General features: G+C 45.2%; 1 protein-coding gene across 6 annotated transcripts; it reads left to right on the top strand.

Moving 5' to 3' along the window:
* Positions 1-433: 433 nt before the first annotated feature.
* On the top strand, positions 434-26,535 carry LOC120958691 (protein Gawky-like). 6 transcript variants are annotated; one of them, XR_005752073.2, is made up of 11 exons: positions 434-567; positions 3,275-4,915; positions 6,082-6,165; positions 6,260-10,877; positions 10,949-11,341; positions 11,443-11,984; positions 12,084-12,219; positions 12,295-12,789; positions 12,879-13,212; positions 13,313-13,744; positions 13,943-26,535. XR_005752073.2 is itself a non-coding variant. In XM_040381653.2 (10 exons), the coding sequence occupies exons 4-10, from the start codon at positions 7,860-7,862 to the stop codon at positions 13,459-13,461; spliced, it is 5,067 nt and encodes a 1,688-aa protein (XP_040237587.2). In that variant the 5' UTR covers positions 434-1,630; positions 3,275-4,915; positions 6,082-6,165; positions 6,260-7,859; the 3' UTR covers positions 13,462-26,535. The 6 variants fall into 6 exon arrangements, 1 of the variants encoding a protein (XP_040237587.2); XR_005752072.2 differs by having other exon boundaries at positions 434-577; XR_005752071.2 differs by having other exon boundaries at positions 434-637.
* The last annotated feature ends 161 nt before the right edge of the window (positions 26,536-26,696 follow it).

Here is a 26,696-nt window from a genome sequence, read left to right as displayed (position 1 = left end):
TTTTGGTACATCATTGATTCGCAGTGTTCGCTTTCGTTTGGTCGGCAAATTAACTTAAATCATGTTCTTATATACAATGATATGGATATCATAGAGTGTGCTTTTCTTCGCAATGAACAAGTTATCAAACAATGTTCAAATAAAGAAAAACTTTTATAAATATTGTGTAAAATTAATGAACATAAAACCGAATGAAACGGTAAATGGGACAATTTAATAAGATAAATTCGGAATATATAATTTATGTTGAATTTTCATTCATGTTTGAGTCAGAAATAAAGGTTTATTGATGTTAAACCAGAAAAAATCTCCACAAATAATGCTCCCAGCAGTGATAACGAATGAGAGAATTCATAAACTAAGAACAGACAGTACGCACCAACGATGAAGCGTTCAACCCGCGGCCAACAACGGAAGCAGCGAGAAACGGTCAGAACGATATTTGCAAATGGCCAATCGTCGAGAAATGGCTACAGTATATGTGAAGTATTTTTCCTTCTCAAAAATCGACGATAAATAGTAGTCTTATCGGGCGAAAGTTATTCGCAAGTGATACACTGACTGATCGTGCGTAAGCGTAAGGTGTTATTTAGCGTATCCGCGTCGGGGCCAGTGCGTAAAAGCTGGCAGCGAAAAAGTTAGTTTTCCTCAGGCAGGGCGAGAAGCAAAAGCGAGGTTGCTACCAACACTCACACACATACACACACACGGATACACCTTTCTCGGGGTGGCCTACGGTTCTTTTTCGGTGTGTCGACTTGCGGACGGAAAGAGATAGAGTCGCGCTGGTTGGTATACACGACGAGTTGGGTGCGAGAAGCGCAAGCGAGAAAGAGAAGCCCGGGCGACGATGGTGTGGTGCGCCGTTTGTGAATGATGTGCAGTGTGCGTGATGGTGTGTGTGTGACGATCGCCTTCTAGGCAGGTAGGGAAAAGAAGCGGAAGAAGCGGAAGAAGACGGGCGGTGCGGTCGGGTCAGCAGCAATAATATCGGCAGTGACAGGAACAGTAGCAGCAGTGCCAGTGGGGCAAAAGCAACAGCACACGAGCAGTGGAGTAGTGGACGCAGGAGTAGAGGAGGCGAAGAAGCGGGAGCAATTGAGGAAGGGCGGAGAACCCCGTCAAGGAAGACGCGGGAAGGCAAAAGAAAACGCGTAAAAAGAAGCCCGAAACAGCAGCGCAAAATTTGCTCCGAACTCCTCCCGGTGTGTGTGTGCTCGGAGAAGAAGACGTGTGCGTGCGTGCGTGTTTGTGTGTATGTGTGCGGTTGGAAGACGGTCGACGTCGTCGTACAAAATTCTAGCGACACACCAGTTACTCCTAACGCGCCGTGTGCGCCATTAAAGCTACACTAGCTACACTTCCGCCCGTTTTTCGGTTCCGCCGTGCACGAGTGTGTGTGGAGGACAAGTGCGGTGGCCTGGAAGCACAGCAACCACGAAGGGACAACAACGCTGATTGCATTTGCTGAGGCAACATCATCAATATTCCGGAACCGTACAGTTCTTCGTTCAGCTTCATTCCTTCGTCCAGGAAGGCCTGCAAAACTGCGCAAACTTTGCACACACGCTCACACACACACACGGCCAAGTTTCTGCTCAACACAACTGGATGTGGATGTGTATGTGTGGTAAGTGTGAATTTGGCTTAGCAGGGGCTATATCCGTCTAGTCGTGTTCCATGGTGTGTAATGTGTTGACTTATTCCGCAAAGATGTTTTTTTTCTATTCATTGTGTTGCTGACCGATAGAGGTTGAGAAACAGGTTGATGTGAGCAGCATTAAACGAGCGCGACGTAAAGAGAGAGGGCATGGTGGAATGCGAGTCTGAAGGTGCCAAATATCTTGAGTCCACCGCGTGATCAGTTTTGTTCTCGCTCGTCAATAGAGAACTCGTCCCCAATACCCTTCCCGAAACCACCCATCTTCACTACCCGAGCTTGCTCGAAACTCGATTCAGTCCAGTTTCAAGTATCTAATCATGGCTAGTAAATCCACCCATCCTAAACCCCCCCCCCCCCCTCTCCTCACGAGCTCCCTCGTTGATACCACCCGTGCGCGAGTGATGGGGTGGTTGGGCACACCGCCAGACTGGTGGTACGCACGGGATCATCTCCTCTCTTTCGTCGCGGTGTGCGAACAGCAAAGATTTTGACAATCTGGCTGTTTCTGTCCCGTTTTTCTGACTCACACGCTCCCGCTCGCTCTCGAAAACCGTGCAAAGTGTCCCCAAAATAGAAATTTCGATACGATGATGATGCACTCCACCACACCACGCAGCACACTACACGGTTCTGCTTCTTCGAACCAAAGAGTAAAAAAAAGCCTTGCATGATGTGAGGGTTCATCACCACAATACTGTCCCCCGTCGTAGTTGAATCGTCACACAGCAGGATGAGGCCCCGTGTATTGTCAACGTCCGTCCGTCCCCTCTTGAATCGTTCGGCGCGATGCGAAGGACAGGGTGATAGTGTTGACACTGCTCGATAGAAAGAGCCAGAGAATCTCGGCTTACGCCTTGCGAGAACGCGGCAAAGTACTAAGAGCAGCAGAAAACGCGGCGAAAACGAGGATCCCCTTTCTGGCTGGTAGGCCAGTTGCTGTACAATAGCGCGTGTTCCTTGTCGGTCAATCATCAATATAGTAGGCGCCCGTGGTAGTCGTCTCACATGAGAACGATCAAAGTGAGCGATAGACAAAGACAGTTGAAGAGGAAAAGAGAGCGACCGAAACAGTAGGGTAGGAAGGAGAAAGGGTGACAGGAGAATGATATCTTTTTGAAGGGTATCAATCGGATCACCCAAAAACGACCATCGACGTTGTTTATTTTTCATATTGCGCCATAATGGCAATTGGCAGATTTTCATTCTTAGCTCAGTTGCATAGTTTGTTTACTGGATGACAATGAGTCCAGTCCGAAATTCGTATTGAAGAAGAAAGGTTGGCAAACATGGCTCGCCTATTTTCTAATCTATCAAAGGTTTTCAATGTTGTATCTGTGAAGTTTAAAGTCAGTTTATACATTGTGCTATGTTAATGGCGCTGTTCACTCGGAAACGAGGGAAATTTTTGCTGCCGTAAAGTGTGTCCGTATGTTGGGTTTGTTGCCGTAGTGTGTATTTGTGTGAGGATCCGCGTTTTCTGCTCTAGTAGTAGTGGTGGCAATGCGGTCGTGTAAACATCGCAGTACAACTCTGACTGTAAAAAGAAGCACCACAGTAGTGTCGGTCAAGTTTACAACTAATATTGTCTACATTCTTTTTCTTCTCTTCCAGAGTTGCATGATTCGCGTACCCAGGAGGAGAGATATTGGCAAAAAATAAAATAAATCATCAGTCTCGAACTTCCAAATCTACTAGTGCGCTGTGATTAATCCCCGTCCCCTTCTAGAAGAGCGAAACTGCAAACACACGCACACTACCAGTGCCAGAGAGCAACACACGGACAGACCGGGTGTACACAGCTATACGGTGGCGCTCGTTCGTAGCACGGCTTCTCAGCTGTCAGGCCAAAGGGGTTGCATAATTGCAGCGCGATTTATTCGACGCGCAAAGAAATTGTGATCGTTGCGCCGAGCAGCAGTGGTTCGCGTAGTTGCTGCGGGGACGGTACAGAACGGTTTGCAGACTAGTGGTCCCACAGACGGTGCGCGTACACTTTTCGCAGTGCAAGCGTCGTTTTGCGCCAGTTCTGTTGTCTGTAGTGTCGGTTTGTCCGAACACCGGAAACACGAAACGGAGAAAAGAAACTTACAACATAAAAAGAAACTGCTTGCACCACACCCGCGTTCACCGTGCAGTGATTTAAATCGTGATCGTGATAGTGAACCTTCCGCGCAACCATTTACCTAGTCTTGTGTTTAGTGTATCTGTGTGCTAAGTGAGCGTGAACGCACGGTATTGTGACTTTGAGCAGAGCAGAAAAACAAAATTCGAACGCACAAAATTTGGCGACAGACGATCCCTCCTCCAAACCGAATACCGAACACTCCCTTGGATGCACTTTCGTTGAAGGAAAGAAGCCATTCTAGAAGGTAGTAGTTAACATTCGCGAATTGCTAAACAAAACAAACACATTCTCCCAGACAAACACAAATCACAAGTGCGTTTAACCGAAGACAAATAATGCAAAGCGTGCAAAGTGCGGCTTGATGAATGAACTACTTTGAACTTTGAACAAACAAACTAAAAAACACACACACACACAAATCAACAACCAAATCATCGATCCTACCTAAATGCAAGTTTTAAACTACACTCACTCGTACAACAAAACTCAGAACCAAAATTAATGGGGATAAAGTAAAAAAATTACCGCGAAAAAAGTAACACCAAAAGCACATCAAACGCGGTCCCTTTCGGAAGATAAAGGACAGATCGTATCCGAGTGAAATTGAAACTAAGATCGAATAATACAAAGCTATTAGCGGTTGCAGTAACGTACAGGAGAGAGACAGAGTAAGGGGAAGTAGGACGTTACCGCACAGCAATCCTTTCCATTCTTCGTGATCGTGACAATATATCTTGGTAGTGCTTAAAATCGAATAATTCTAATGCGCGAACGCGTGGTACGGCAACGCGCTGAAGTGTGTATGCGTCATTCGTAGAGAGAATAAACCACCGACTAGAGAATAACGGAGACGATCCTGGAATATCAAAGCAAACCCGTAGTAGAGGACCAGAGCGGCATCAACGACGACGTGCAACTGGCGAGATCGCTCCTTCATCAGCAAAGAACGAATATTGTTTGCGAGTGTATGTGTGTATCGGTCTCGAAGACGACGTAAGGTGTGTGCGCAAGGCAAAGCAGCGCAACCTGAACGGCGGGACCCTAATTTAGTTCGACCAGCACAAATTTATATCGCCATCAGCAGTGAACACCGAAATCATCATCATAATCACCCGTCTTTTTGAAAGGTAAGTTTGATTTAGTGCCTGTAAATATCAGATAAAATTCTTTACTACAGTTTTAGACACTCACACACGATTGCGCTCGGTTGCGAAAGCGTCAAGCAACACATAGTCGGTTGCATTGTTGAATACAGCCATTCTAAGGTGCCATACCTTCCTCCTCCCCTTCACCATTCGCCACATCTTATTGTGCAATGTGCAATGTTGGTTTTCATCTTCCAAAATAACAGCCCCTGTGGCAGTCAGAGTGCCACAGTTTCTTCTTGGAAAAGATAGCCAAACGTATGGGCCAGTCAGTGTGTGTGTGCGCGAGGGGAGATGGTAAAGGGAATGATTGGCAGGGGAGTGGCTGTCGGTGTGCTGAGCTGCTGGTGTACACTGTATCTCAGTTTCTGTTGATAAGGAAGGGTAGATCTACCGCTACTACACACCGTTCACTATCGATGTCGCTTCGTTATCATATACGGCGCTTACCTTACCGCAAGGTGACGATGATGGCGGTTCACATCAACCCTGCCCTCTTCTCATGCTCATGCAAGACGCAGGCATTTATTTTGAAAAGCAACATTTCCGCTAAACACTGACAGGTTTCTGCTCATAGTTAGAGATAGATGAAATGTGTTGTTTGTCTAAATCTTTGTAAATAAGCATGGTCTGATCTCTTAGCTTCTTCGTACGAATTGATTTAAACTGATAACAGTCACAGCATTTAGATCGTGGAAAAACATGAAATTGAACCGACATATTTTGTGTCGGTTTTAATTTGACTCAATCTTGCACTACATGCATTCACTGATGTCTTTTTATCTTATTAGATAATCTTATTTTAAGCGCCAACAAATTAATTAATAGACCGATAAGGTAAGGTGGCCAATTACTGTTTTGTGCGCTGTTGACTGAAGTTGAGGACACTACACCGGTAGTTGTGCTCCAAAGCTAATCTTACCCCAAGCTTATCAAGTAAAAATGCACTTCAGATTAGATTAGGAGCAAAGTATCATTCGATAACACTTAACCAAGGAAACGCAACTCGAAATAAGAATTTGAATGTTAGCAACAGATATACATTGTTGTGTTAAAGGAAGGAAAATGTCCGTCGATATATCAATTTTGTTCTATCACTGTTTACAATTACCCGTTCTTAAGTTGATTGAATTTCGTATTACTTGCAGATATTCTTTGAAACCCCTCTGCCATTGAGTTCAACTTTAAAACACGAATAAAACCATAAACCTACAAAACTTTAAGAATCTGACGTAAGTAAACATTTGCTATAATCACTAGTTTTGTTAACAACACGTGGCACGTGAAATTAATGCTTAACAATGCAAATCTATTACTTCATCGCAGGAAGCAGCACAGCAGCGCATACAAACACACTACTTTAGCATATAGGATTGAAAGTGATACTTTAAGCAATCCCTTCTCGTTAAGCACACTCGTGTGTGGCTGTACTCTCGGCAGGATAACAAGCGAAAACATCAAACCAGCCTGCCAAGCAATAGGATTAGCTCCCGCGGGCCACGGCACAGATCATACAAAGGTTGCAACCGCACACATACATAGAGAAAGTCAACCAAAAACTCCAATAGATTAACGATTCCTAGCAGTATTGCCAAGATTCTTGTCGGTTGTTTGTTGAAGCACGTGCGTGTGGTAAAACAAAAAAAAAAAAAACAAACGCTTAGCAGACTGTAGCGCACTGCAATTGATCTTATATTACTACTAGTACACTACCGCTACTATATTACTATTACTTCTACTACCTTACTACTACAACCAACCACCAGCAGCAGCATATAGTCGAAAGTAGCAAAACAATTGTTGCTGTGTGTTGCCATTACTCAACACTACTTCACCAACAAGTCTGAATACGCTTTTATGAATTTACTTAAAAAAAAAAGGGAAAACAAATTATTGCTCGATGCCACAAAACAAACTCAACCAGTAGCACCAACCTGAGACACTAATATTACTACTACAACTACCATCGTGTTGAATGTGATTAAAAGGATGCTAATTTAGCAGCCAAGTCAGTAGGGTGAGGAAAGATTACAGTTACAAACGCTACAAGCAGCAAACAAAAAACGGGAAAAAGAACGAACGTGAAATAAGAACTACAACGTCAGCTGGACTGCTACTACCAAACTACTAATATCCATTACTACCCCACAATCGATCTATGAGTCTGAAATCACACACAATCAGGGATTGTTGCATCGACATCATCCTCTCTTAAAGTAGCTAATTTGTCTTGATCGACGTGCAGGGCAGAGTAACAAAAAGAAGAGGAACGACAGGTGGATCGAGGATCGGTCCGGCCAATCTTCCAAGCTCGTATCGAAATCATTGTTGCTCATCTCTCCAACGCCAAACATCCAGTGGTGGTGGTGCGTCTTCTGACCGGTGTTGCAGAACCATAACGTTAGTAGAAATCAATACAAACAAACGAGCCAACGAGGCAGAGAGACAGGCCGAGCGAAAGAGAGAGAGAGAGAGGAGAATCGCAAAAGTGATACTAAATTCCTTTATTATGTGCCAGTGTTCCTTAGCGGACGCACAAAACTACGTGAAACCAGCCACTAGACTAAAACCGTACAAGCAGTTAGTCGCATCTCTCGGTTGTTGTATCAGCGTGTCGAAGGACGGCACGATCAACGACACCGTTCTTGGTGGTATTTAAAATTGTTCCAAGAAGAAGATTCATCATATACGGAGCGGACAGGACAACCAACTCCCCTCCCTCCAATCCCCTCCAAAATCATCACAAGCCATCCTCTGCGTTGGGGATACAATAGAGAAGAAGGAGTATCATTACTAGCGGCATAGATCGGCCCAGTAAAGTTAGCAGCAGCTGTTAGCACTGGGTGTGTTAGTATCAGTTGGAGGTTAATCATCATCGTCATCATCAACGTATCAGCAGCAGCAGCAAAAGCATCCCGTGTTCAAGATGATGGTTGTCGGCCAGAAGGGCGAAGAGGAAATGCAGAATAACGAAAATGACACTGTGAATATGAAATGTGATTTATCTCATTACCTGATAGCTATAAAGAAAACTAAACTTAGCGTAATTACTGAAGCGGATGATAGCAAGCTAGAGAAGATGGCGATGCCAGAGCTGCAAGTGCAGCAGTTCGGTGCGGATGAGGATGACCAAATTGTAGCCATTAAGAATTCAAATTGCGAACCACCATTGAAACTAAAGGATAATAATAGTGATGTAGCGGGACGGGCGAAGCAGTGGTCGTCGGAAGAGGAGCAATGTCAGGAAAAGCAGCAAACCCAACAGAGACTATCAGGCAGCAAATTCGTTCGGTTCGAAGAACTCGTTCGTTTGACGCAGCTGGAAGCGACCATCCGTCAGCAAGCGCCGCACCATCTCCGGATGAGGTTGTGTGGTGGGGGCGAAGACTCTATCAATAACGGTACAAGTGCCTGGGGTCAGCCCACCGCTACGAACAACCCGGCCGGTAGCACCTGGGGTCCCATCGGAGGAGGCGGTGGATCTGCACAGCAATCCGGCGCTTCCGTTGGCCCATCCGGCTCATCGCAGCAACCGGGTGCCGGTGGAGCCGGCGCCGGTCCATGGGGAGCAGGCTCACAGCAAAACGGAGGTCCAGGAGGACAAAATTCAAAGGGCAACGCATCATCAGTCAATCCGAATAACGTAGGAGCCTCGGGAGTTACTGCCGACGGCAGTGGCAATAGTGCCGGCAGTGGTGGAGGAGCCGCCGGTCCTTGGAACGGAGCTGGAGGAAACGCACAAGGTGCTGCTGGTGGGGCGCAAGGTGGTGCTGGACCGGCAGGAAGTGGAAACAATGCCACCGGTGCTTCACAGCAGGATCAGCAAGGAGCGATAGGTGGTGGCGGCGTGTCTCAACAGCAACAAGCCGTGGCAGCGGCGGCAACAGCACAACAAGCCGGACAAGCGGGACAACAAGATGCGGCAGGCGCCGCGACAGCATCAGCTGCTGGCGCAGCAGGAGCAGCGGCGGCTGTGGTCCAGTCGAGCGCTGCCAAAAACCAGCTAGAGCATCTGAACTCGTTGCGCGAGTCACTATTCGCCCAGGACGGCTGGGGCTCGGAGAACGTTGATCAGGACACGCAGTGGGACGTGCCAGCATCGCCGGAACCCAGCGGCAAAACTGACCCGAACAGCGCCACCAGTGGGCCGACTGCTGGTATTCCGATGTGGAAGACGAACACGGGCACAGAGCTTTGGGAGGCGAATCTGCGTAACGGTGGCCAACTGCCTCAGCAGCAACCGCCAGTCCAGAAGACTCCATGGGGCCCAGCAAACAACTACGGTGGCACCTGGGGCGAGGATGATGAGGCCAACGAGCCGGGAAGCGTCTGGAACGGAGCGATGGGTGGTGCAGGCGTCGCTGGCGGTCCAGGCGGACCGGGCGGTGTGGGACTGCGCGATCAGCCACCGGGCCCGCAGCAATCACAGCAGCTGGCCGGACAGCAGCAAGGCCAGCAACCGCCGTGGAACACGGCCGCCGGAATGGCTGGCAGTGGAGCTGGCGGTGGCGGTGGCATGTGGCCGGGAGCGGCAGCAGGTGCTCCGGGAGGTGTTGGGGCGATGGCACCAAACGTTCCCGCCGGTCTCAAGAAGGACAACGAGTGGGGCGCAGGCATTGGCGCCGGTGCTCCGGCTGGCGGAAGCGGCGCATGGGGAGCAGGTGGTGGTGGTGGTGGCGGTGCGGCCGACGGTCGCGTAGCCGGCAATCCGGCAGCAGCCGGAGGCCTCGATCCCACTGGGCTCGATATGCGCAACATACGCATTGCCAGCGCGATGGATAGCAACCGTGAGATCCGTGGCGATCCGCGCGGCATTTCTGGCCGGCTGAACGGCAACGTTGGCCTCTGGGATCAGCATCAGATGTCGAGCATGCAGCAGAAGATACCACCGACGGCCACCACTCCCGGAACGCCTACAGGAGGCGTGGGAGCGCAAGGCGGCGGCGGTCAGTGGCCCTCGAACAACCCGCTGGGCGCGGTTAACAATGGCGTTGCGGGTGGGGGCGGTGCAGGTGCTAAGCTGGGAGGCGGATCCGGCTGGGACGATCCAACGGCAGGCGGTGGCCCACCGGTGGTTGGTGGTGTGCGACGCAACAACATGGACGATGGCACCGCCCTGTGGGGTCAGAATGCGCTGAACCGGCAGAACTCCGGCAATGTATCCGGCTGGAAGGACAACAGTGGTGGCGGGTTGGGTCCACCCGGCACTGACGGTGGAATGGGCCGGAACTTGATGCATCGCAATGCGATGGTCGGCGGAGGTGGTAACATGCCCGGCAACGGGGGACTGGTAGGACGCGGTGTCGGTGGTCCCGGCGGTCCGATGAAACCGGACAGCCTGTGGGGACAGAATCCTGCGGCCGCACTCGGTGCCGGACCGCGCGGCGGTGCAGGCAACTGGGGCGGAGACGACGTGCCGTCCGCAGCGGGCGGTGGCAACTGGGGAGACGACAAACCGCCGGGTGGTGGTGGCATGGGCGGCAACTCGCTGTGGAACGACGGTGCCAACAACAACTGGAACAACAAGGCCAAAATGTCCGCGGGCGGCGGTGGCGGTTGGAACGATGGCGCTCCGGGCGGCGGTCCGGGTGGCATGGACATGGGCAACTCGGACTGGTCAATGCCGCCACAAAGCAAGCTGCCACCGAATGGCAACAAGATGAATGCGCTCGAGATCATTCGCTGTAGCAAGCAGTATCGGCACCTGTGCGACTTGGGCTTCAAGAAGGAGGACGTAGAGAGTGTCCTGCGCATGACGAACATGAACATGGAGGAGTCGTTGGATCTGTTGCATCGCAGCAGTGGCGGCGGTGGCTCCGATTGGTCCCGCCGCCCAGACGGGCATGGTGGATTCGGAGCGGGCGACCAGTTTGTTGGCGGCGGTGGCGTTAGCGGACGCTTTGCTGCGGCGGCGGCCGGCGTTGGTCCGATGGCATTCCAGCAGGTAAGCGGCTTTGATTGTGGCGGTGTCTTTAGGTTAAAGGTTTTATTTTTTCGTTATTAATACTATTACAGAACAATCAGAACAATCTGGGCGGTGGAGTTTTCGGAGGCGGAAATGGTCCCGCGGCCGGTGGCGGCTCGTTTAACAACATGAAGTTTGGCGGTGGCCACGGCGGCGCAGGTGGCAACGGTGGCGGACCGGTGGGAGGCGGTGGTCCGCCGGGAGGAGGAGCCGGTGTGTTTGGAGGGCAGCATCAGCAACAGCAGCCGGGTGGGCTCGGAGGCGCTGGCGGCTTGAATCAGCCGAACGCCCAGTCGCAGCAAATCTCGAACCAGCAGTTGCGGCTGCTAGTGCAACAAATACAGCTGGCCGTCCAGAACGGGTACCTGGAGAACCAGATTCTCAACCAACCCTTGGCTCCGCAGACGCTGATGCTACTACACCAATTGCTAACTCACATTAAGGTAGGCATTCGCTACGGGGCGGTGTGGTACGCAGCACGGCTGGAGCTTAATTGTCCAACTAATCATTGTTTACCTCTTATATACATCTCCGCCCAATGCAGCAATTGAATGTAATGCAAAGCAATCTGAGCCGTACCGGTGGTGGTGGCGTGAATGCCGTACAAATGTCCATCGCAATCAACAAGCTCAAGTCGCAGATAGCTAACCTGCAGAGCCAGATCAACATGCAGCAGGCGAACTATCTAAAACAGCAGCAGCAACAGCAGCAACAGCAGCAGCAACAGCAGCATCAGCACCAGCAGCAACCGCCCCATCCGGGCAGCCTGAACGCGGCGAACGTGAATGTTTCGGCGATGGCAGCTGCTGGCGGCAACCCGGGCAACGATCTCTTCCGTACGCCGTCCGATCTAGCCGGCCTGCCGGGCAGCTTCGCCGACATGGCACTGAAGGAGAGCGGCGGCGTCCCGTTCCCATCTAGCGGCAGCACTAGTCAACAATCGCGGCTGCAGCAGTGGAAACTGCCGGCAAACAGTGCCACGACACCGAGCAGTCTCGACAAGGATGGTTCGGATCTGACCGATTTCGTACGTGCGCCTGGTGCCAGCTCCAAGTCTGGTCCGTCCGGATCGGGCATTGACGATGGGTAAATAGCGAACCAAACAGACTTGCTAGGCTATGCCTAAATGTATGTTACATTTTAATCTCATTTCCTCTTCTCTTTGCGTACGCGCCATGGGTTTAGTACTTGGTCTAATGGGCGTAGCAATCTCGGCGACGGTTGGCCGGACTCGGGCTCACAGGACAACAAGGATTGGCCGGGAGGCAACGATGCCTTCAGCGATCTTGTGCCCGAATTCGAACCGGGAAAACCGTGGAAGGTAAGTGGTGTCATTCAAACTCTCTGTCACGATTTTTGGTTGCCGCCGGTCCTAATTGCATTTTGTCCGCCACAGGGTACGCAAGCCACACGAATCGAGGACGACCCAACAATCACGCCGGGCAGTGTTGCTCGCAATCCACTATCGATCGCTGCTGCCAAGGAGTCGAATTTGTTCGGCGGCAGTGCAGCCAGCGCTGCAAGCAACAGCAAATCATCACCCACCGAATCGACCTGGAGCTTTAACCCGTCCGGCGGTGCCGGTGGTGGCCTCCAGGGCGGCAACTACGGTGGCAAGGTGCAGAAAAATCCTTGGCAAGATGCAAACACACCGACAATGCCGCCAGCCGACCTCTGGGACACACCGCTCAGTGGAGCCAACGGTGGCAAGGGCCGCGGCGTAGGTATGATGGGTGGCATCGGTAAGCCGGGCGGCGGCAGCAAGCTGGATGCAAACGGCTGGAACACGCCGAGCACTCAGGCCGGTGGAGGCAGCACGTGGAACAGTGGTGCGTCTGCAGCCAACACTTGGTCGTCGACATGGATTATGCTTAGAAATCTAACCGCCCAAGTAAGTGTGCGGAGTTGTGGCACTGCAAAGCATCATTCTATTCCATCACACCCACCTCTATATATCTTTCTGTCTTTACTTTCGTTCAGATTGAGGGATCCACTCTGCGTACGCTGTGCTTGCAGCACGGTCCGGTGGTAAACTTCCATCTCTACTTGAACCAGGGCATCGCGCTGTGCAAGTATGGCACACGCGAGGAAGCGCAGAAGGCACAGTTGGCGCTGAACAACTGTCAGCTGGGCAACACGACGATCATAGCCGAAATACCCAACGAAAGTGAAATACAATACATCCTGCCGCATCATGTAGGCAACAGCAACGGTATGACGAACGGACTGGCCAGCGGCGGCGGACAGAACTGGCGCCTCAGTGCTGCTGCTCAATCGCAGCCAATGGTTGGCCGGTCCAATTCGGTCGTCCAGGGTAAGTAAATGAAGCAATGAGGGAGTGGCGTGACGAGTGACTCCTAATGACAGAGGCTAATGTTACATCATATTGTCTGTGAATCCTCTTTTTTCGGCAGATGCTTGGAGCTCGAATGCTTGGGGCTCGGGCAGCAACACTGGCTCCAGCCTATGGAACACGCTCGATGGTGGTCCGGGTGATCGAGGCACGCCGGCCAATCTGCATTCGTTGCTTCCGGAAAGCTTGCTCGGAACAGAACTGAACTGATGATTGCGAAACACCACCAACGTCACCGAACGGAACTAACAGTAAGCCTGTGAACGCGCCCAAGAGCGCGTAGATTCGAAATCCATCACTGCTGTTCCACGGGTTCTACCGAGTAACAGGGCGACGAGAAGTTTTAACTGCATAAGCTATAGGTGATATAATACGATGATTCGCGGTATTAGAGCTCAGCTCTCCCCCCATCATCGTGTTGGCGTTTCCAGATGCACCGAAGGCCGATGACACATCCCAAAAAAAGTAATAAAATTCTCTTAGGATAGTTAAGGTAAGCCACTATATGATGGGAAGCACCACCTTGCTGTGGGAGGAATGGAATTGATGTAATATTTGCCACTTTATATAGTGTCTTGGTTCGTGAGTCAATCGCATTACAAGTGCGCACAGATTTCAACAATCGTGGGGGGAAAAACACGCGCACTCTGACGCTCTTTCTTTTCTATCCTCCTTTCTCTCTCTCTCGCAGAATAGAACTAGTTTTAAAGAAGCTGCTGTTGTAGGAACGCATAGCTGTGGAGGTCAACACACATTCTTAAAACCCAACACACAATATACTATGCGAACTCATCTACGATGGTAGCTGAAGAATGTAGCTAAAGAGCGCAGGCCTGCGAGACTAACGCTGGAGAAAGGGAGAAACGAACGGACGGGAGTACACAGGAGTAAAACAAAAAGCAAAAAAAAAGAAACCTAAAAAGTGTCTTTTGAAAGTCAGCGGTTTCGCGTCTGGCGTAGTATTAAGGTGTTGTGAATGTTTTTATCATTTTTTTAAACAATGTAATCTTATACAATTTAAATAATATATTATATATATTTGAGAAGCAGATGGCATGATGATGGAATAATTAATTGAATAGAAAGCAAACACAAAAACAAGACAGACGTTGAGTAAGCACGAAAAGTAATAATAATAATAATAATAATACGGGAAAGTCTTATGTAGAAACAAAAGCAAAAGTAGTACCACACAACAAATGAGAAGTGGGTGTGTGCGTGTGTTTAATCTAAAGAATGCTAAATCTACGTAGGATCCAAACAACTCGGGCCCGCAGCATACATTTCAAGTCAAAGAGAAAACTCTAGTTCTAGATTCAAAAACAAAAAGTTGTTTGAAGAAAACTTGTTTTGTTGATTCGTTTATTTTTTAAACTAAAACCAACCTACAAACTCTTCCCCACCCTTTTCTCCTAATGAGAAAAACAAAATCCTTCCGCACCTTATCGGCGTTCGGAGAGAAAGCGCTTAATCAACGATGACGAATTAGTGGTAGAAGAAGGCGAAACAAAACCCAGGAGTGTTTGGTAGTGGAATCGGGGAGGCGGAGGGTATAGGTAAATGAAGCGCGTGTGAGCGTGTTTAGTGAGAAGTTGACCAAAATTTGCTTCTCCCACAAAGGCGGTGAAAAGTAATAAGAAATTAACGAAAGTGTGCTACAAATGAAATCGAAAGCTAATAATGTTATTATGCGATAAGTTATTGAGTACTCGATTTATATACAGAGGTAGATATTTAGCATTTTTGTCCTAAGTGATTTTTCTCGTTTTGTTTTTAACGTAAATTATCTCCATCCACTTTCTTCCCCTTATGTGGAGTCCCTCCCCTTTATGTTTACCAACAACCCACCGCCCACCCGGGGATGCGCGTGGTGGTGGTAGTGGTTGTCGATCTGTTTTCAAAAAGTATATGATGAAGGAGGGGAAGCCTCGTATAAAAAAAAACGGAACAATGGAGGGCACTAAAAGAAGAGTGAAGGAACGGGGGAGAAGAGAATGTGAACGAGCTGTGGAATACAAAATACATAATACATATATATACATATACACAAAATATGGATATATCAAAAGAAACAACAACAAAAAACATTTCCTTTTTATGACGCTTGTAGAATTGGCTGTTTTGTGAAGGAGACAGACATTACATACACTCAGCCAAACAAAGCAAATTAATAGAGGTAGTAATTAAGCTAAGTAAACAATACTGACCCCGACCCGGTGTGCGGTCGTAAATCACATACCTAGTGTGCGTAAGGAAATAGTGCGTAAAAATGTACCGTAATGCGTAAGACAAAAACCAAAAGATAAAAAAGATAGAAAAAAACGCAAAACAAAAAACAGGAAAATGATAAAATCAAAAAAACACAAAAAAACGCAACATAACTTTACAAACTAAGTCACACAAAAGAAGAAACACAAGGAAGTGTTTGATGGAAGAGATGTTTCAGCAGGGGAAAAGATTATTTGTACCATTTTGTTTTGTTTTTTACCTTAAGCACGCTATTTCGTGCCGCTCTCCAGTCGTAGAGAATTATTAGCGTACGTTACACGTACGTCGTATCGTTGCCGTGTGTTCGTTGTTCTATCCGTGCCGCGTCGTCGTCCTACTTACCCCTTTTTCTTTTGTCGCATATACGCGCGCAGTCGAAGGCAGCCTTTCTGCCCCAGCGTTTATGTAAGAAGGTCCCTTGCGGCCACCAACCAAATGACAGCTAAAGCCAGTAGCTAATCCAGCTGATCCGCATTCGTGCTTTCCATAGACTTAATAATGCTAATGCCGCCAGCAGCATCTCGTACCTCGTCGTCCAAGGTTCTCTATATTGTTTTGTTTTAATGTTTATTGTTTTGTTCGGTTTTAGTTTTGACTTTTTGCGTTTCTGAAATAACAATGTGAGATTAAAAAGACCTACTGAGAGAGCGAATGGAATTACTAATTAAAAAATAATAATCTAGGAATTAGGAGGGAGAGAGACAGCTCTGTATGAATGGATCGTTGTGTGTGTGTGCGTGTGCGAATGAAATCTAAAAGACGTGCATACAGTGCATACAGTGAAAAATGAAAAAAGAAAAAAAATCGAAAAGATGCACCTACTATCATAAGTCAAAAGAAACTAACAAAACCAAAACAAACAGGAAAGACAATGAGCAATTAGTTTATATTAAAAGAAGAAAATTAAAAAACACATTTCATCATTTGGGATTTTATACACAGCAGCGGTGAGACAAGAGAGAACAACACAAACAAACAAAAGTCACGGATTCTAGTTGTAGTCGATCGATTTCGTTTCGTTTTTCATGTGTTATCAAAAACCACAATTGATTAGTCATAGGGATTTTGTTAGGGTTTTTGCTTGGTTCAAATTTGTAGGAGAAAAAGCACATGCAACGAACGTAAAAAGCGCACAACTAAGGAAGTTTGTGTGTGTGTACGTGTGTTTGGTGTGTGCGTGTGTGTATGTGTATACTGTGCGCGTGCGAGCGAGTGTGTGTGTGTGTGTGCTCTTTTGTGTTTCGTAAAACAAAAAGTGAGGAAACAATAATAACTAACAATCGGAAACGCTTGGATTATAACTATGAAAGCCATTTTAGCCCATTACCACAAGAAGACGAAGAAGAAGAAGTGTAGAGCGATGAAAGTGGAAAATAGGAAATGATACGCCAGACATTAGGAAAGACAGTGAGAGCGAGTATTGCTAGTTATCTACTGTGGAAAATGAGTACTGCGAGGAGATTAAACCAATTTTATGTTCCTACTAATGAGAAATTTTGTATAGGGCACCCTCTCCGCAGTCAGTTGTTCAGGACTGTAACAACAGGCACACCACACAATTTGCCGAGATCCCAAAATCGGTCACGGACCCCGAATGCTGGCAAGAGAAACCACATGTAATTCCATTCTAAGACCATTCTTAATTGAGAGGTAATGGGTGTGTGTGCGTGTTTGTTCAAATCCAAAGTCTTATGCGTTGTATCTGGTGAAGGGAGACAACTATTATCAACAAGTCCCCGAATATATATCAGTTATAAGTGAGCAAAGGTCAGTTAAATGTGGTTATTTAAGTTTTGTATTTGCTCAAAGCGTTCTTATTTTGGCGTTTTGGTGAATTTGGTGAAGCTCAGCCTTGTATCACACTATTGCTAGTAATCTAGCGTTTACTCCCGTGTTGCGTAAACGGTTGTATTAGACTGAACTGGAAAACAGAACGAAGCTATAATTTCACCGTGGTTCAACCCCGCAGCACAAACGGCCTTTAAGCGAGAGACGTGTGTTCCCTGTTATGTTAACATCTGATCAGGATTATTATAAATCATTTAACCATTACTCTTTCCATCTGCATTCCGCGATGAATATAATTATGTTGTTCTAGTTTGTCCGTTTTTTTTTTCTTTCTTTCTCTGTGCTAAGCCATAATACGATAAGGGAAGTGCGCGTGTGTGCGTGCGTGTGTGCGTGTGTGTGCGTGTGTTTGTTTGTGATATAAGTTATACAGCAGCAAGCACGCAAAACCAATCTCAACCAAAGTACGAATGCCAAGACAGGGTGGTGGTGGAAAGGGTGATGTTGTAGAGCGAGGATTGTTAAACCAGGGATATGTCGGAGAAAATCGGAACAGGAATATTTTCTCACGTGTGTGTCGCGCGTGTGATTTCCATCATGCAAAATCCGGTGCCTGTTCTTTCCGCACACGAAACAAACAAAAAACCCCCCGGCAAAAGCAATGTATGAAGTGCCTATAACAGGAATAGCATGTGTATCATCACTATTATGTGTATTAAATCGAACGTTTTATGGTTTAGTTTTTGTGCATTTGAGTTAAACCCGGTCGTGGTGAGTGAGGGTAGCTCTTTCGTTAAAGAAAAGGGAGAATGAAACACAATCAGTAACAAAAGCGGAAACAATATATGTATCGCCATTTCGTTGTTAACGTTGTTTACTAAAGCAATGAGTGCAATTTTTGGCTAAACAATTATTATAGTAACATAAGATAGCGATCTTTGGATAAGTATTTTTTTTGTTTTCTATTTCGCTGCACGAAGGAAGCGCACCAGAGCATCACACGCATCATTTCTGGACAAGTTTAGTATATGAATGTGACACACACATACACACACATACACACCGGTAGGCATATTTTGTGTACGCAATACTCTTATTCTATTCACTCCAAAGCGGAGTCGCGTAAATCAGGGTTTTAGGATGACAAGGAAACACAGGATGTGCTAGCAAAATGACTCACACACACACACACACACACACACACACACACACACACACACACACACACACACACACACACACACACACACACACACACACACACACACACACACACACACACACACACACACACACACACACACATACAGATACGATTCTGTTCAACAAAAAGGATATGCGCAATAGGAGGTGGTGGATTCATCCTCCCTTCTCCCATACCGCACACAGTAGTAGTATTGCGGGCGTATGTTGTGTGCCAAAGGAATAACACTACAACAGCGCTTGTCTTGTTTAGCTGCACTTTATTTACTCTGTACACGTTAGGCTTTTTGGTTAGGAAGGACAAACCGCTACTATTATTAGATGCTATTGTCAAACTCATGTCTCATGTCATACACTCCGCCAGATACACTCCGAAATGCTAGTTTTCTGTAAGAACAAAAGTAACGCTAGACAAAAACAAAGGGAAATAATTCAACACACACTCTGTAGCGTGGGGGAATGAGGGATATGGGTACACTACCAGTGAGCATAAAGCAAGCAATGTCCGGGTTTCTATTTCCGGGCCAGTGTGGAGTGATTTGCCGAACCGATCAAACGCCGCGCGCATGTAGAAATGATTCAAGATTGAGCACAAAGCAAAAGTTAAGTACCCTTCCCCGTCTCCCCATCACTCCTCCTCTCCCGTAACGGTTGGATAATTCCATCCAATTGATATCTAACTGCAGGCAATATACAGTAGACGTATGTAAACATTGCACACACAACCCGTGCTCAAAAATATCGTGAATGTCCCTCATTTAGTGTGTTAGCAGGTAGTGCGCGTAGTTTGGCCGTTGAACCTATTTACCGTATTTAGCTGTGTAAGAATGTGGGAGAAGAAGAAAGTATACCTTTTAAGCCATCTGCCACCAATGATGTAAGGGATAGGGCCGAGTTTATCAAGAATACGATGGTAGAAACAGAGCGTAAGCGAAGCAAACGAGTAGCTTTATGTCATCTATCTGTTTATGACTCACACCTATCATCAAACAGCAACGCTAATTGCAAACAAAAAACCCTTTCTACTAAAAACCACAGTCGACTGGGATGGAAGTCAATAAAGCAACTCTCTCCCCAAAGTGCCCAGGTTAGGGAGCAAAGGCAGGGTTTGTCGCGGAATATGGAAACCTATATAAGATGATGAATTTGTGATATACTACTTTCCATACCACACGACTCACAAACACACAAATAAAACAGAGCATATGTTTGATTTCTGAATAAAACGTCCCGAATAGAAGAAGCTGTCTGTAACTAATACATTTACCTCAATATAATGGGTAAAGATCAGTGTGGGGAAGTGTGAGAACCATCGGTGAGCGGGAGGGTTGAAAATCGAATCAGAGTGCGCGTGTGTGGGTGCGTACCGATAGTTTTAGCAGGTAAGGAACGTGTGCAAGGCAAAGAAAAGCTATAGGGAAGTACAGACAAAGGACAAACATAACTATGGTGCTTTAAATTTGTAAACCAATTTATGCTCAATTGTAAACAGCCACACTAAAATTTGTGCAGTGTGTGCAGTTTTGTGTTATTTTAGAAAGCAAAGCGAACTGATGATGATGGGAAAGAAGAGTCCATCAAAAAAGTACTCAGAAGCCCAATCCCACACATACATTCACACACACAAACACACACACGCATGCTCCATGTACTGTTTCTTTCGTTTTTCATTCCCGCTTTTCGAGGATGCTGATACATACTTAGCCTGTTTAGTAAGACTAGTTTTTAGCCACCGAAATGTGTGTTCCATGTACGAGTGTGATGGGATGAGGCAGAAATTTACGCACCTTTTTGTTTCCATTTCATTCCCCGGGTACTTCCTTCCAGTGAGTACTACTATGGACGCCACCGCTGTCTTCCAAACAAAGTTTAAGTGTCTTTCCAAAGCTTCTGTTTTCTTGTGAAATCTAAAGTAAAACAGTCAGTCAGAAATCAAATTTGCAAACTTTAATCCATGCTTACCCCCGTACCAGTTGTGTGCCACACTGCTGATAGGGAAAAGGTGGTCTCTCGTTTTCAGCCTAGTGCCAAACTCCTTGCTGCTAGCATGTGATCCTAAACACGAATCCTTCCGGTGACAAGACCTATAGACATAGTAGATATGGCGATATTGTTGTTACTCTTGGATGGCGTTTTCTTTTCTTGGGGGGGGGTCAAACGACCATTTCAATGTAGCCCTTATTTCAAACGATTACCAAACTTCTATTCTAAAAAACAAACTCACACATCTCAGTATAGCCCCAGTATAAAAGCCTCGAACGCGGATGTGATGCGGGGACGTACTCGATTAGTGCAATACTTACGCTGGTGTGTAATAACACAGCAACTTTAACGACGAATATGACAATGCAATGGCAACTAGGATAGACGGAATGACAAGCAGTGTGTGTGTGTGTGTGTAGCACATGTTTACCATAATAGTTGTTCTGCAGCCAGCATGTTCGGTTTGCGCAGTAGGCTTGCTAGCTATTAGTGTCCCTTTAGTAAGGTCTCGTTGTGGAAACTCCGCCGTATGCAGACAGTTCACGCACACCCGCCAAACACACCGTGCACACATGCACACATATAAACGCACGCGAATTCAAGCTTAAGGAAATGCAATGAAGAAATCAACGAGCAATGGGAGTAAAATCTCCTTGACAATGATAAAAGTGTGATAACAAATGGTGACGACACAAAACTAAGCAGAAGCAAAGTGAAGCGAACGGAAATATAACTGGGCAATATTACGCGAAAAACATTGGTAGGTTTCAAACCAAATCAGTAATAGTTTGCGGATAATATGTTGTGGGCGAGCGTAGGTGTGAACAGCAGCTAGAAACGAGCGAAACATTCAAATCAAGTTAAGCAATGAGAGAAGAAAAAAGAAACGATAGAAACCGACACTAGTGCAGGAATCTTAACTTTAAGAACTAAGTTTTTGTTATTTTAACAGGCTATACGTCATATAATGTTTTCATTTCCACGGTTGTGTTGTTATCTGCATATAGAACTTGAAATCTTTGAAATTAGTTACAACGCAATGCAAAGGTTAACACAACATAGAAAACGTTCAACCAACCACCCCGCGAAGGCTGTTAAACTAACTACCTATTTGCTCAGATTTAAGTTGCTTTAATTGTGTAAAGGATTTTGTTTTTAAACTATTTGTTAACCCCTTATCTTCCACGCAGCACTCTCTCTCTCTCTACACAACGACACACGAACACGAAACCCGGCAAACCAGATACTAGTGAAGCACATTCCAAAAACATCCATTCGAGCTTTATACTTACGCGAGAAGTAGGCCGTGAGCGTGCTAGTTATGTTTTGTAATATGAAAATGAGATGGAAAGGTTAAACTCGGAGGCTCTCAATAACGTCCTGTAAATCGTGCGATTGTCCCGGTGGGATGTACGCGTATTTTCTAACGCATCCTTTTCGCATCCACAGACTTGCTTGCTTGGAGGAAAGTGATAAAATGTGAATCAAAACGATAAAGTGTGAAATGAAGTGCTCATTGAATTGACAGTCAGAAACACAAACCAATTGGGAAACAAACACCCGAATGTGTTACACCGTTAGAGAAGAAGTTCATTACAAAAAACAACTAAGAATAAACGGCATGGGGAAAGAAGAAGAACAGTGTAATCAAACAATGAAGTTACAGCCAATTAGACAAGGTAAATGACGGTTAATGTAGAACAAAACACGCGCGATGAGATATCGTCCTCGTATACACTCTCTGGCAAATGCAAATGCTCTATTCCTTCGTCCTTATCATACATATGTTTCAAGCACAACACGAACGAGGGGAGGGTATAAAACTGCAATGCAATTATGTTTATTGACAAGACGATATTTACTTGCTCTAGATACTTTATGAATCTTTTATGGGGGACGATGCCCCAAGGAGGATAGAAACTGCCGTGCGCGCGCCATAAAACTACAATCATTAGCTGTATAGTTTGTGAATTTTGTTCGATTTTGTATCGCTTTTATTTCATGCTGTTAAACGCTTATATTAGAGCATACCTTTCGGGGTGATAGGTACGTGGGATAAGAAGCTGTTGGCCACGCACACACACACAAACAAACACATAAACACATCGTTTATGCTGCTGCTGCATTCATATACTGTTACTTTTGAAATGGAAAACCTGACGTACTTGAAACGATGTGCAACCCGCTATATCATAGTTTTAAGCTTTAATTTATTTAGTTTTACGTGCGCTAAGTGAAGTACAACAACAAACGTCTACTCACAATAACTACCACAATTATTATCCCCCTCCCCTTTTTGTGGGTGGCCCCTGGTTGGATTATAATTCTTGCTCGTATTCATATTATGCGTTCCTAGAACAACACATTCTTATGGCCGATGCAGAACAGGAATGCCGCAGGAGGAGTGTTTGTGTGCGTGTGCATAGTGAACAAATAAAAAGGCAACAAAATATACAAGCAAACAAGAGTGAAACATCTTTAACTGTAAAACAATGACATCAAACCAAAACGACACGCGGCACCTTATAGCATTATAAGCAAAACTAAAACTAATGTACGGCAATAATTGGGAGCGTAACGTACAATACAATAACATCATACAACAGCAACACATGGTCTGCATATCGGTTAAACCTTTTTTTAGAAACCATTTAAGAGAAATCATAATCTCCAGAATCCGTTCTGCTGCTCCGTTGCTAGTATAAACTTTCTAAAAATCCCCCCGAGAGAAAAAAAAAAAACATACAAAAAGCAACAAAATCGTTTGCTGTCTGTCGATTGTGTTCCAGTTTAGAGTAGTTAACAAAAGTTGTTTTGTGCTTTAATTGTTTTGTAATGTGCGCGTGGTATGATATACCATTTGCCACAGTTTCCATCATATTTTTCTTTCTAGCTCAGATAAACGTGTATTTATACAGATATATACAACACCATATTCTGCTCATATTGTTTTTTCTTTTTAGACGGAAGAGAGGAAAGCAATGTTAGACGTTAAAAAAAAAGAAAGACGGAAGAATTTATTTATACACCATATCTTTGTAGAAATATTCCAACTTGCAGAAGAGCAGAAGAGATCACGCAAAAGTAAACAAAAATACAAACAAACAAAAAATGCCAAGATCAATCAAACCGCGAAATACATTAAGCATCAGAGCAAAAATGTGTCTTATAGTATGAACTCCAATCCAAAAATCAACATATTACCATTCGTATGCAGAGAATGAATGAGAGTTTTGAGTTGCACTTTTGCGCATTGATTTATCATTGAGGGACATTTAGGAATTTACATTCTGTGCAGAGTGAAGCCTGCGCTAATTTTAATGTAGGAGATGTGTTGTGTTGGTGGCATGATGGGTGGTACGGGAAATATAATCCAAAGCAGTTTTATCAGGAACACGTCAATGCCATCCCAAGGGAGAGCGCGCTTTATCGATTTAAAGATCAGACGATCAGATCTCACTTCTCTATCGATAGTCGAGCATCTCGTAAAAACGAAGGATTAGAACAAGACGGCTCGCGTCCTGACATGCAGTTTTGGGACTGATTGTTGGGGCCCTTTCTAAAACGGAAGGAGTGATACGCATCTTCTTGTGCGATCATAACGATCACACACGAACACGCGCTCGGCAGTGTTGCCATGTGCATTATGTGCGCATAAACGCGCATTCTGCTGTGTTGGAATGAGAATCGTAGACTATTTTCACTCTATCTCTCCTTCACTTCCTATTTTGTGTATGAGGCCATCGTATACAGATTTTTTTGTGAGCGATCAACCTCCCAGCTATTTTGTTAATTCTTCGCTTTCGTGCAAGTCAATGAAAAAAGGTGCCATTATGTTTACCATTACGCAAACACACACTGTTGTGTTGTGTGTATTATGTTTCAACATTAGTGCATTACATCTTTTCTATTAGTTTGAACATTTGGGATAAAGAACGATAGGGAAAACAGAGAGAGAGAGAGCTATTGAAGCGAGATAAACCAAACCCTCTCATAAAACTGAAAGGGTTGTTAGTTAAGGGTTGGACAAAGGTGTAGTAGTCGATCGGCACTTAGTGAATCGGGTAAACGGAACATCAGTGCTGTGTGCGTCGTGTGTGTGCGAAAGCGTGTGATTCGCTCAAACTGCCTAGCTTTTGATAGGAATGATCAAAAGGGCAATATTTTCTGTTAATTTCTTAGCAAATGTAGGGGAAAGAGGAGGAACTCTGGGGGAAAAGCCCGAACCGAAGAGAACACACCGCAACCATCTGATACTCACATTTTCTAAACACACCCAACTCCTGCTACTACGTCTACTATATAACTATAACAGAACAATGCAGCAACCAAAACCAGATGGAACAATACAATAATGATAATGATAACGAAACAGTGATTAATAAACGCTAATCGATCTAAGCAATGAAACTTAAAAACTGAGTAAAGGATATAGATAAAAAAAACACACACACATACAAACGTGAACATACTGGTGAAAATCATTAGCTGTGTAGAGGTGTAGGAAAGGATTATAGCAAAAGCTGAATGTATGTGTTGTGGTGTAGAGATAAATCTAAAACAAAATAAAACTTTATGTGTATTTCAAACGGAAGAGGTAGCTAACTGCAAAACAAAAGCCTATTTCCGGCGTTTCGTTAGTTTGGTTGTTTGTTTTTTACTTTCCTCCATAGCTTGATAACAAGCAAACAAACAAGGTAGTGAGAGAAATAACAAGCAAATAAATCAACACACAGAACAAAAGCAACAAACAAATAAATGTAAAAAAAAATAGAAAACCAAACAAAACTCATTTGAAAAAAAATAAGAAACCCCAAAGCGATAAATATGAAACACAACACAACACTGTATTATCAAAACAAAACCTTACACACGAGACAAAACAAACATACAACTAATGGTGCATATTTAGCTGAGGAATCATGTTTTTACAATAATATACAACAGACAGAAAGAGCGAAGGAAGTAAATCTGCCGAAAGCGGATCAATGCGAGAGAGAGGGGAACGAATGTGTGGCCCGAAAAACGTGGGTAGTTAGTGCGTAAATTGGAAGTGCAGCGTGCACATGATAAAGTAAGACAGAAGCAGAAAAATCCGGATTAGGAAAGACATTTGCGCATGAATGCGTTTGTGAAGAATGAATGGAGATACTATGAAATAGAAGGGGAATAAAAAGATGGAAGAAATTCAGCAGCAAGAAAACAAAATAAAAAAGAGAGAAAAAAGAAAGAAAGAAAGATAAAAACACGAACTTCAAATGCGCATACAAATTTCACATTGAAGAGACTGAAATGCCAAATTAATCATACCTTATAGAGAACAAACAAACCAACATTGTGTAGTGAAAAGATAAAAACTAAAACAAATGGAAGAAGGAAACAAACGACAAATGAATTAAACGCTAAACAACAATTAAGCACGCACACGTACACGAAAAACACTCACACATACATGCATTCAACACTCACAATAGGAGAACAAGGGCAAGAGGGAATTATACGTGCTTATGACGTTATATTGAGTCAATCGAGACATCATCAAATCAGCAAAAAAAACAAAAAACCCCCAGAGCAAACCAAACCGGGCGTGGAATGAATTGGAAATGAGTGGATCAAGGGGCGCAAACATGTGAGCGATTTAGTGCAACACTAAAAAAAAACAAGCAACACACATTACAGAGCAATGCAAGTGGAATATAAAAACAAAAGTTTTCGTATATTTATGATGGTGCATACCGCTGTACGCTGGAGATTGGAAAGGAAAGCTGAGAAAGCTGAAAAGGTGTATGATATAGAAAAGAAAACATCAACCGAATCCAACACGTGGGCCAGCGCCCAATGTCGTGAGGGGAAATAAAACGATAAGCTGAGATGGAAATGCAAACAAACAAAAGAAAAAAACACACACAAAAACAAACAAAAAAAACAGTAATAATGATTATTGATAGCAAAAGTAAGACTTTTTCTGCATACCCGACTCTAATAGAGGAAGAGTTACATTTATAAGGTTCTTAATGTTCAATAAACGGTCAAAATAGTGCACACATGCTTGTTCTTTTTTAAATGTATTTGCTATAACACGAAAGAAAAAATCAGAATGATTCCTAACTTTAACAACCCGTTGTTAGTATTGGCCGTCGATTTATACTCTCCACAATTCATGCGATAAATGTCGCACGACCCATCGCACAACTGACCATCGT

This window comes from Anopheles coluzzii, chromosome 3, assembly GCF_943734685.1.
Source record: "Anopheles coluzzii chromosome 3, AcolN3, whole genome shotgun sequence".
NCBI classification, from domain to species: Eukaryota; Metazoa; Arthropoda; class Insecta; order Diptera; family Culicidae; genus Anopheles; species Anopheles coluzzii.
The sequence above is the reverse complement of the archived record's forward strand: the minus strand, read 5'-3'. Positions and strand labels throughout refer to the sequence as shown.

Coding starts and splice junctions, on each gene's coding strand:
- LOC120958691 (XM_040381653.2), top strand. CDS start 7,860: ATGATGGTTGTCGGCCAGAAGGGCGAAGAGGAAATGCAGAATAACGAA. Junction 10,878..10,948: donor GTCCGATGGCATTCCAGCAG/GTAAGCGGCTTT, acceptor ATACTATTACAG/AACAATCAGAACAATCTGGG. Junction 12,220..12,294: donor AACCGGGAAAACCGTGGAAG/GTAAGTGGTGTC, acceptor TGTCCGCCACAG/GGTACGCAAGCCACACGAAT.